At 36.6% G+C, this 12,620-nt stretch overlaps 1 protein-coding gene and 1 pseudogene across 1 annotated transcript in view; both read right to left on the reverse strand.

The window, feature by feature from the left end:
* Positions 1-1,089: 1,089 nt before the first annotated feature.
* Positions 1,090-6,318, reverse strand: LOC129036073 (solute carrier family 2, facilitated glucose transporter member 3-like; annotated as a pseudogene).
* Positions 1,090-12,620, reverse strand: part of PANK3 (pantothenate kinase 3) — a 30,329-nt gene continuing 18,798 nt past the window's right edge. Inside the window, exons 6-7 of the mRNA XM_054486979.2 lie at positions 11,650-11,775; positions 1,090-10,253 (exon numbers count right to left, since the gene is read on the reverse strand). Coding sequence (XP_054342954.1) covers positions 10,203-10,253; positions 11,650-11,775 — 177 coding nt within the window. The 3' untranslated portion in view covers positions 1,090-10,202. The remainder of the gene's footprint in view (positions 10,254-11,649; positions 11,776-12,620) is intronic.

The raw sequence follows: 12,620 nt of genomic DNA on the forward strand, positions 1-12,620 counted from the left end.
CCACTTTCAAAATTTATATAGCACTGTATATTGACTCCAGTACAGACTTTTCCCTCCTTGGAAAGTTTATTTAACTGAAAGACTTAAGTGTGTAGCCTTGAATGTATGCTCTTTAGGAGCTTATTTCTAAGTGCTTGCGACAGCAGTACTTCCTACATTTGAATAGCTAACCTACACCTCAAATCTCTTCCATACTGCATCATGTTCTCCTTTAGTCCAGATCTTAAGATTTTTTTCATCCTAGTTCTTGCTAATTTTTTTTTTTTAAATAAAGGATATGTACTTCACATGTCACATGGTAGTCATGTTCATGTTTTCAACCATTCCTCTACGCTCCAAGTAAAGACAATAATATGATTTGAAAACTATGCCTGGAGCCACGACAATCATACAATTTGAAAACACAGCCGTCAAGTTTCCAACTTACTGCCTCACATATTAAGATGATTTTTTTAAACAAACTTAACAGGTGATGGATACCCCATTCTCCATGATGTTCTTATTTCACACGCATGCTTGTATCAAAACATCTCACATACTCCATAAAGCCTGTAATCCCAACACTTTGGGATGCCAAGGTGGGTGGATCACTTGAGCCCAGGAGTTTGAGAAGAGCCTGGACAACATGGTGAAACCCCATTTACACACACACACACCACACACAAACAAAAAGAAACAAACACCTAACCAACAAACAAAACCATAGCCAGGCATGGTGGTGCATGCCTGTAGTCTCAGCTAGTTGGGAGGCTGAGGCTGCAGTGAGCTATGACTGCACCAACTACAAGCCAGCTCAGTCAACAAAGAGACTATATAAAAAAAACAAACAAACAAACAAACCCAAAACCAAAAAGCCAACAATATTCATTTCTGATGCAGGATAACATGGTCTCAGGGGGGCAAGTTTTCACATCTTAATATATCCAAGTCCTGAATTTCATCAATGCCTTCTCTGTGCCAGGTACTGGGGATCTAGAGGTGAACAAGACTTTACAAAGTTCCTGCTCTCACAGAACTAATCACAACCTTGCATTTAATCGAAGTGAAAATGTGGGAATACATAAGGTAAATAATAAAAAGGTACACATAGTAAACAACTTAGATAATTTATTTAGAAAGTAGAAAATAAAAAGTATGATTCGAACATCTATTTAGAATATGAACAAAATTAGAAATGGTTAAACTACAGAAAAAAAGGCAGAGAAACTGAAGTTGGCTTAATGGTTATCCAATACAAACAAGCAAAACCCAAGTTACCTTCATGCAAATAAGCATTAAGGAAAAGAATACGGGAATGTTTACAGAATGCGCCATGGCAAACATTTTTCAAATTTACATAAGATACTGTACATAAATGAAAAAATAAATTAGGTAATTTACAAGAAATGTTTTACAGATTACAATAGGCTATAACTTAGTTTATTATGAATAAAATTTATGGCACATCATACATTTTTACATCACAGATTCAGTGTTAATTCAGACATGATAAAGCTTAGACTTGACAAGAATGATGTAATAGAATGAGGCAACTTAAACTGAAATGGCATGTGTAAGTAAAATTAATCCCCAAATTAAAGGATTCCTTAGATTGGGACATAATAACATCTTCTGAGTACGATTTGGTCAATAACTGGTCATTAAGATAAACGCCATTCAATTTTAGTTAAAAAATCAGTTTTTCGCTGTAGTTTAAATAAAAAGTAAAAGCACACAGTGTACAAAAAATAGTAAAAACCATCTTAACATCACTTACATCCTAATACTATTAATTATATTCGGGGCAAGCAGACTAGGATACCGGTGTTACTTCTATAAAGTTACCTTCTATTTCTAAGTGCTGTAAACTAAACTAAAACAGGTTACCCAGAAAAAAGTGGCAAATTCCAAAATGGCTTAATACCTGTGACAACTATTGACTGAGCCAGGTACAACATCGATGAAATTCAGACATACAATATAAAGTTGAGATAATCCCAAATTATTTTACATTATTTATGTATACTTTACAAATAACACAAACATGGAAATGTTTTCTTGGAAAGCTGTTGGAACTGTAAGCACTGCAATGTATTAAAGAAACATATTTAGAAATAAAAAACTCAGTAATATCCTACAACTGAATTAGTTGCTATTTATACCATTCAAAATCTTGATTTTAACCTCATTGACTCCTTTGAAAAATACATTCCTCTTTTGTTCTTTTAAATGCAAAATTAGTGGTAGGTGCAGCAAAAACACCGAAATTCTGTAAGAAAAAAACTGATTTACCCCAAACATATCATTCAGCACAAACTGTGGTACCTGAAATCCCAGTATCAGCTCATAGCACATTCATTCATTCATTCATTCATTTTTGAGACAGTCTCGAAAATTCATTCATTTTTGAGATAGAGTCTTACTCTGTTGCCCAGGCTGGAATAGTGGCATGATCTGCCCTCTGCCTCCCGGTTCAAGCAATTCTCCTGCCTCAGTCTCCCGAGTAGCCGGGACTATAGGTGTGTGCCAACAAGCCTGGCTATTTTTTGTATTTTTAGTAGAGACATGATTCTTCCCACATCTATCCCCCCTCACAATGATCAGAAATAAGAAACAGCTTTTTAAAAAGGGCCACTAAATATATGTAACACAAACAGTCCGACTTAAAAATGGTTTGACTTATGGTTTTTCAACTTTATAATGGGGCAAAAGCAATACACATTCAGTTAAAAATTGTACTTCAAATTTCGTATTCTGATATTATCCTGGGCTAACGATATGTGGTACAATACTCTTATTTGAGATATTAAACACTTCATTATAAAATAGGTTTTGTATTAGATGATTTTGCCTGGCTAAAGGCCAATATTAAGTGTTCAGAACACATTTAAGATAGGTAGGCTAAGCTGGGATGTTCAATAGGTTAGGCGTATTAAATGTATTTTCAACTTACGGTATTTTCAATTTACAATGGGTCTACTGGAACATAACCCTATCGTAAGTCAAGGAACACCTGTATTTCAACATTTATGAATAATTTTTTTTGTACAATGAAAAAGTCATAATGCCCATATAATTCTGAAGTTAACACAGTAAAAATTCCAGATAACCTTTACAGATTTAAAAGTATAAACATTTTAATATACATATAAAACCTTTCATATTACTTTAAGGTATATCTACCTGGCCATTACAGGCAATGACATATTAAGAGAGAATACCATTCTACTGGTTTGGTGAGAATCCAATACCTAGTACCTACAAAATATATACCAATAAAAATTATGTAATAACTTAAAAATTATATAAGCACGAAATATTAACTCCAAAACATGACACCAAATACCTGAAAAAAAAAATTACCTTAGTTATCCCAAACACAGCCATGAATGAAGCAGCTTTCTCAGGACCCTGAAAACTGACTCATTTCCCATCATAACAAACCAACTCCCTCATTTTACAAATGAAAATAATGTTCAAAGAGGCAAGACCAGTGACCAACACTACTTCTAATACGATACCAAATATGACCTCACATTCACTGAATATACAGGACTAACGCAAATAGTAGTGACTGCTCTGAGAAAACACCTGAATTTTTTGGAAGTGGAAATTAATTATTCAAAATTTAGATATGTCAGAAAAGCTGGGATGATTCATTTTCATACCGCCATTATCGTGAATGGGCTATCCAAATACTCTTAACAGAAGGAAAGAATTACTCACTTTTTTAGGTCTTTAGTGATTACTACCAGGCTCAGTAGAAACCAGAAGACAATTATTCTCTTAAATATTGAAAAGAGGCAGTAACATAGATAAAACACACTATTTTCTGAGATTATCTGATGATAGAAACAAAGTTGGCTGAATTCCTTAGGTATTAGAATAAACATAAACTTGATCATGGATACCTCATGGCAGATCACTTTAAGTGAGGTCACAGAGTATTATCACAAAAAGATAATATATTTCTAATGTTTTGTTTACACCCACCATAAAACAGTTAAGTTAAATTCAAAATAATGTACACTCATTTTCATTATCCTCTATCAGTTTTCACATGGCTTTAAACAGTGAAAGAATTTCTAAACTACGTTCTCAAATGCAATAGACTAAAATGCATAAAGTGCTCAACAGAAAAGGATACAATAAAATATGAAAAAACTTTGCTTATAATATACAGAGTGGTTATAAAGAACATATGGAAATTACTATCCAGCTAAGCTTTCCATCCAAGAAAACAACCTTAAAAATCAAGGCAAGATGTAATGGACTACTCTTTGAAGGCAAGAATACTGCTGGAATAAGAGGAAAACCTTTTCACTTTGTGCTACATCATTCTGATTATAAAAACAGTCTTGAAGGGACTGGTATTTACATTATAGCAATCACATGTACACTCAAAGGTAAAAGAAAAAAAAACCTCAGAAATTTTTATAGAGTCTAATATTTGGCAAATAATCTGAACCACTTTAAGGGCTTTCAATTACCATGTATATTACTGGCAATAGTACTGACTTTACCCAAACTAAGAGACCACCTAATTTCCAACTTTATTAGAGTAGCTGAGGAAGGAACTGCCATGTCAAATTACATGGCAAGTTTACTAATAGTCTTTGGAAAAGATGAGTGTAGAACTTAAAAGGCACTAGTTCTACAAGTCTCTAATTAAAAGGCAATCTTCTCGTGGGGTCAGGGTGGTGGTGATGGGAAATTCTGTATCTTGTGTTGTTTGCCTAGCCTCACAGCAAACTGACAGTGCTCCTTGCATTTGAAAAAGTTACCAGATTTTTTAAGAATGAAAATTAAGCCCAAAAGTTACAAAGATTTTTCTGTGTACAGAGGTCTACAATGCATTAAAGTTTCTTTTTAATCCTTAGAAATTGGCTGCTCAAAGTCCAATTTTAGAAATGAAGTCAATGGAATCATGAGATCTGCTTCAGTGAAGTACGTATGTATTTTGGGTTGTTGGGAACTGTGCCCAGTTGATTCATACTATTTCAAATGTGGTCTACTGGAAAGATTCAGGTCCCCTAAGAGAACTTGGCATAGTACCATGGTCAGATGGTAACAGAAATACATAAGCATGCCATGACCCTAAAGCAACAACACATTTAAACTAGATAATAATTGTTCAGGAAGAGCAATCCAACTAGAAAGTTGGAGGTCCAGTTGGAGCAACCAGCCACTGCTATTGCAAACTGAAGAGTGTGGCCACAGTATTCCAGGGAATGGAGCCTGGTCCAACTTCAGAGAAGGCCACAAAGACCAAGATAGCCCCACTACAGACAAAGCTCATCCCACCATACTCATCCTTTAATAACAAAGAAACAATCATGAGGACAGAACAAAACGCCATGCCTCAAGACCTATCATATGTAAAGTTTTTCCTGCCCTTTCAACCAGTAACAGTGAGACTACAGTCAAGAAGATATTAACCACTCCTGCACGAATCTATAGATTGGCTTCTCAACATCTGCATCCTTGAAGATTCTCATTGAGTAATAGAAGACAACATTGATTCCAGAGAGCTACTGAGAGAGCTGGAGCATGATGGAAATGACAGTGGGTTGTTGGTAGCTGGGTACTCTAAAGAGCGCCAGTGTAGTGACTTGTTTTTCTTGTATCATCCTAGCACTCTTATCTCCTAGATGTCCTGGGACACATCCTGAGTCCCGTACAATTGCTGAAGGATCTCATTAGTACTCTTCCTTTCTGTTAATGAGCAAAAACTTATGACTTTCAGGGCAAAACGGAAGGGCTACACTTTATAGGACAGCTGGAAGGATGGTAAAGCCCAGTATCACTGGGCATAGCTCTTCAGACCCCAAGATGAACTCCAGACCAAAGATCTGGATCTCCAGAATACCAACAATGATGCCCAGCTGGTTGAGAGCACTAAAGGTACTCCAAAGGGGAGTAGGCGAGATCTCTCCAATGTACATGGGCACAAAACTTGTGCAGAGTCCGCATTATAAACCAGTAATCTAGTGGCCCAGGATCAGCATTTCAACCAACTCAGCTTTTTTGCAGAATCCCGTAAGGCAACCAGTGATAGCCAACAAATTATAAGCATTGAATTGCACCTGCCAAAGTGGTCGACAAAGAGTGCAACAGAAAGGAGTCAATCATATCACCATTGGGGAAGATGGCCACAGACAAGGGCCAGGGGGACATGAGCAACACCTCAGAGGGAGAGTCTTCTGGCCTCTCTTTCAAAGTGTAACTGAGAAAGTCCGGTATGACTGTCTCAGGAGCACTGATGACACCAATGTTGTAGCCAAACTGAAAAGAAGAGGTGGGGTGACCTGGGTCCCCATGGCCCTTATCTAATTCTTTTCAAATATTCAAGAAGAGCTAGGAGTGGGATTCCAGAGACACTTCTTCCGGCCAACAAAACCTTCAAAGAATCCTTGGCAGCGAGTTTTCAGGTCCTCAGTAATGCTATAAAACTCACTCACCATTACAGCATCTCTGCGTTCTTGCTTTACCACATTTATCTCAGGCCCAAACTTAGTTATTTCTTTGTATTACATCTGAACCATCAAAGCTAAATATTTTATTCTATTATGAACAGCAGCAACAAAACCATGTTTATCCCAAATAAATGTTACAGGAATCTAATAGATGAACTATTTTGAAACTTTGTGGGAGTCTGAGGCAATATTGCAGAATTACTACAAGGATCAATGTTTAGTAAACAAAAGCATAATAGTTCCAAAATTTGTAAAGCCTTTTACCTGGGAATTTATTCTCTCTTTTGTATTTTTGATAGTGATTACAATGTTTTTCAGATTTTTATGTTGGCAAGTTAACACTGGAGGTCTAAGTTGTTTTGAGTCTCTTGCTAATGGTTTAGGAAGTAGAAATGCTTGGGGATAAAACTGACTTCTATACATTACCAGTAAATCTAGATGTACTTTAAAGAGCTTAAAAAATTGTTTACATTACACAAGGTAAGTATCACTATGGGTTTTTTTTTTTTTTTTTTACAGACCACAGGTTTACTTAATAGAGAGTCTTCAGTAGACTATCAAGAGATGCATGATAAAGACATTTCCCTATGTAGTTTTCAAATTTTATACTCAAGTTCTTATATTCGATTACAGGCATGAACCACTGCACCCAGCCTCAAGTATTTAAAATTCAGTTTTCTTTACCTAAAGACATGAACGTATGAATTATTAGAGTGGTTATTTAGGAGGAAAAGCATGTAAAGTTTTTATAATTTAGACTGTTTGAAACTCTGAATTCATGTCAGTCAGTAGTCATTTTAAAACCCTACAATGACTTCATGCTCCTTGCTTTAATATTTCCATTGTAGTGACTAAATATTTGAGCCAAAATTCCATTAGTTCAATTTATTTTAAAAGTTTCTGATTTATATATCTGTACAGATAAGAATCTTAATTGAATGATAGTAACTACAAGTTTTATACCTGTGGCAAATACTGTATTAACATCTATAGATTTATGGCAATCTTTAAGAAAAAATGGAATGGTCAGAGTCTAAGTTATTTCATCACTGTACTTTGGTTAATGTGAACTATGATTCATTATATTTTATCCTTTCAAACTGAAATTACCCGCTAGAGTGAGCAACCATCTCACCACTGTGGCTCTTAGCTTTTCCCATATGTAATCTAGAATTACTGGAATAATAAGAACACAAAATCATAATGAAGGCTGCCAAAGATTATAATTTTTTATTAAGATCTCAAGTAACTCCCTGTAAGCTCACTGTGGTAAATAGATTTGGTTCTAATACCACAATGCCTCAAAGCTCTATGTTCTTAACGGTGCTATCTTAATAGAAATAAAATGTGAACCATGTGTGATTTTTATCTTTTCTAGTAAGCACATTTAAAAATAATTGGAAACAGATGATACATTTTTTTTTTTTTTTGAGACAGACTCTTACTCTGTCACCCAGGCTGGAGTGCAGTGGCAAAATCTCAGCTCACTGCAGCCTCCTCCTCCTGGGTTCAAGCAATTTTCCTGCCTCAGCCTCCCGAGTAGCTGGGACTACAGGTGCACACCACCATGCCTGGCTAATTTTTGTATTTTTAGTAGACAGGGTTTTGCCACACTGGCCAGGCTGGTCTCAAACTCCTGACCTCAGGTGACCTGCCCACCTTGGCCTCTCAAAGTGCTGGGATTACAGGCGTGAGCCACCACGCCTGGCCAAGATTCATTTTAATTGTATATTTTTCCTTAACCCAATATTTCCAATGTTAACATTTCAACATGTAATCAATACAAAAAATTGGGAGATATTTAACCTTTTATTGTCCCTTAGAGCACATCTCAATTTGGACTAACCACATTTCAAATGCTCAACAGCTACATATGGGTAGTGGCTACTGCACTGGACATCGAGGTTCTAGAACTATCTCTTACAAATGAACACTATCACTGTCGTTGAAAACTTTCTTATTTGAGCTAGTTTATTTTATACAAACAAACTGTATTTCTTATTATTCCTGAAAGATCTCATATTGGCATCCTGCCATTTCATTGTAGTGCCTATCATTTTTCCATTGATACTGATAAAGTTGTCCAAGACACATCTTCCTACATAGAGGAAATATGAGGAACAAACCCCTTTTGGATAGAATCTATTAAAACTCATTCCACTATCCCTATATACATAAATAACAATGCCTCTGCTGAGTGGAATTTGCATTCGTTACTTCAAAATTCAGACTCATCTACCTTTCCAAGTTAGACAGTTGGGGAAAGAACTTCCTAAATCTTAAGGTTGAAGGCAGAGGGCTCAACCCCACTCCAGATTCAGGCAAGTGGAATAGGAAAGAAAGTGCGAGATCAGAGCATGGTGGCCTCTTGGGGTCCCTTGATGGGGGCTGTTGGGAAGTGGAAGGCATTCTTTTAAGGGGATAACAAGCAAATGGAAGACTTGCTCCAACTCTAGAGTTTTCAGAGAGTTAGAGGAGGTGGACAGATTTACTCCTGCCATGGATCATGTGCACTTCTACCATCAACTCCTGGTTTTGCAGTATTTTTATAAATGGAGATTGAACGTTGGTGACACTCAGCCTCTCTTCCCCTTTTCCTATGTTGCTCAATCTTCCTTTCCCTCCTAGGTTCTTATACATTTCAAACCCTTGCCAATAACAGTATTTTAGTTATCAGTTCTCATCATTCCCTCTAGTTGTTGAGCCTTTGGATAAAAATCCACATGGCTATGGAGTGGGTTTTATTGGAAAAAGTGACCTTCCTCTAACTGCACCTCTATTTCTGGCTCCTCAAACAGCAAAGGGTAATAATAAGGCATGGTAGAGGTTTTCCCATTTTTCAGTGACTAGATTGTCAATATTTCCAGATGAATTTTCTATTATTAATGTTATTGTGGTTGTTTTAAAATAAAAGTTCTGAATGTATATATGACCAAAACAAACAAACAAACAAAAAGAGCACAGTGAACTCAAATCATATTCCATTACAATAGTCCCAGGACTTCATTGGACAGATTCCCAGTAATTAAGCCTCCAATCTTAAAATATTAAACATTTCAATATGTATTGACTAATTCCTGTAAAATACAGAAAGTGCAACATCACCAAATGTGCATTTCCCAGGATTCATTTTAGAATTCTCATGAAAATTTAATAATAGTATTTCAGTTAATTATGGCATTTGAGAAAAAGATACTAATGGGGAAGGATCACATACATGCTTTGGGTGATACGTTAAAAAAAACCTACAATAATTAGTAGTATTGCCTTAACATTTCTAAAATCACATAAAAATGATCATCTTTGATTGCCATTTCAGTAATTTTGAATACAGGGTATGTTATTTTCTGCTCACTAGTAATCAAAACACATAAAACAGACTTGTAACAAATATTCAGAGTCGATTATTTTCATAAGCTAAACATTTCTGAGACGTTAAGATTTGTGTTTGAGCATACAGTACTGCAATGTTGGCTACATAAAATAAAAAAATCTTTTTAAGAGGAAGCTCAATAATCAGAGGCTGTATTGCATTTAAGGATTTAACACTGGCTATATACAAAAGGGAAAGCATTTCAATGAGAAATACTTCACGTTACCAAGTTCTCTCCTTTAATATGGCAACATTCAGCAGCTTATGCTACTCTTTTATCCTTTGGTTCCCAGTGACAAACAATGCAGTAATAATGCCTCTGGTTTTAGTTCCTCTTGGATGACATTTATTAGCAGAGAGAGAGACCTGATGCTTTAGCTGAAATTTGGCAGCCCAAGAAGTGCACCAACTGCTCCAAAGTATCCCTGTATAATTTAAAAATAACTGTTATGTAGTACAGCTTTTAAGTTAGCATATAATATTAACCACTTGAGAACACACAACTATGCACAATCTATTTGTTTAATAATATTTGGAAACCTACCCATTTCTGCGTTGTTAGCTATTATAAAAAATTTTTTGAATCTGTATTCTTGATATCTACACACCTTTGAAATATGTATTTTTATTTATTATTATTATTTTTAGAGACATGGTCTCACTATTTTGCCCAGGCTGGCCTTGAATTCCTCGGCTCATGTAGTTCTCCCATCTCAGCCTCTTGAGTAGCTGGGACTACAGGCTCACACTGAAATATGTATTCTAAAAGTGTGGCCTTTAGACACTAAAGCTTCCAGGACTGTAACAGCAATTCTGCACCCTCTCCCCTTTACTTAATAAACAAACTAACTTCCTGTGGCTGTGCCTGACACTCTCACTGCATGCCATGTGGAATTGCACAAGGGCACACCATTCTGATTTGTATTGTGTGAGCAACGACAATGAGACATGGAAGCTTTTTTTTTTTTTTTTGAGACAGAGTCTCGCTGTCGCCCAGGCTGGAGTGCTGGAGTGCAGTGGTGCGATCCTGGCTCACTGCAGGCTCTGCCCCCCAGGGTTCACACAATTCTCCTGCCTCAGTCCCCCGAGTAGCTGGGATTACAGGCGCCTGCCACCTCGCCCGGCTAATTTTTTTTGTATTTTTAGTAGAGACGGGGTTTCACCGTGTTAGCCAGGATAGTCTTGATCTCCTGACCTCGTGATCCGCCCGCCTCGGCCTCCCAAAGTGCTGGGATTACAGGCGTGAGCCACCGCGCCCGGCCAAGACATGGAAGCTTTTAAGAGCAGAATAATTTGAATCTCTGTTACTAATTTGTAATAATACAGCCATTTGACTTTGATCACAAAATGATTCAAGTTAAGTTAATCCAAAACATTATGTGGACTGATAATTGCTCAGATCAGAATTTAACTGCATGTAGTAAATGAATACAAAAAAATGTGGGGGTGCCTAACAGGTTATTGTAATTCTCTTCCCCACAACTGAAACTGACGTGAAGGAACCAATATTCTACTACTAAGGCTGGGCACGGTGGCTCACACCTACAAAGGATTGCTTGAGGCCAGGAGTTCCAGACCAGCCTGGGCAACAAAGAGTGATCCTGTCTCCACAAAAAATATTAATAAAAATAAATTAGCTGGGCACAGTTGTGCATACCTGTGGTCCCAGCTACTTGGGAGGCTGAGGTGGGAGGACCCAGGAGGAAGAGGCTGCAGTAAGCCATCATTGTGCGACTAAACTCAAGCCTGAGTGACAGAGCAAGACCCTGTCTCTTAAAAAACATGCTATTAAAATTCACAAAAAACATTTTCCTACCATACCTCATGTTCTAGAAACAATGCTTTTAGTTGACCTTTTGACCAGTAATCCAGTGCATATGCCAAAAGTTTCATTGAGAGGGTATTGACACGTAAAAAGTTTCCAACAAAGACAACTCTGTTTATCTTCTAAAAGAAAAGAACAAAGAAAAAACTTGTAAAAATAATAGATTTTACAATATAAAAGGCTTCTAAATATTTATTTAAAAATGAAAAAAAAAAAAAACCAACTACCCTTTATTAGTATAATACCTACTACATTCCTGGCATATAGCTGTATAATCCTGAGTATTTAAAAATTAGTTCTGCACACATCATCCAAAATCCACAAAACGTGTAACACCAAGAAAGAACCCTAAATTATGGACTTTGGGTGATGATGATGTGTGCACACGGTTATGGACTGTAACACATGATCACTCTAGTATGGGATGCTGAGGATGGAAGTGGGCTGTGTGTGTATGGAAGGTGGTATATGGGAACTCACACTGAGCTTTCCACTTAATTTTATTTGAACCTGAAACTGATCTAAAAAATAAACTCTACTTTTAAAAAAAGGTTCCAGAAAGACCCTAGCAGATGATTTCAGGTGAGATCTGTTTTGGAAAATGGCCAATAAATAGCCCCCTTACAAAGTCATTTGGAGACACATTATTGATGTGATAAAAAAAAAAAAATCAAAACATGGTAAGTACTATAAAATGCATTTAGTTGATAAGTAGCAAACTTGGCCCACACATTGCAATGCATGTTGAACAATGACATGCAAGTGTGGATTCTATAGAATTGGAGAGTAATACTGACTGGGGTACTGGCATGTGCATTCCCCTAGGATTCTAGCATTCTTTATCTGTCCCCTGCCTGATTCATCAAATCATTCTCTCTCTGCAAAGATTCCACACTAATTTGGTTTCTTAGATCATCTCTATGATTAGGAAATCTTAGACAGGGGAACTGGTGTTTGAATCACCAGA

Source organism: Pongo pygmaeus, chromosome 4 (assembly GCF_028885625.2).
Source record: "Pongo pygmaeus isolate AG05252 chromosome 4, NHGRI_mPonPyg2-v2.0_pri, whole genome shotgun sequence".
NCBI lineage: Eukaryota > Metazoa > Chordata > Mammalia > Primates > Hominidae > Pongo > Pongo pygmaeus.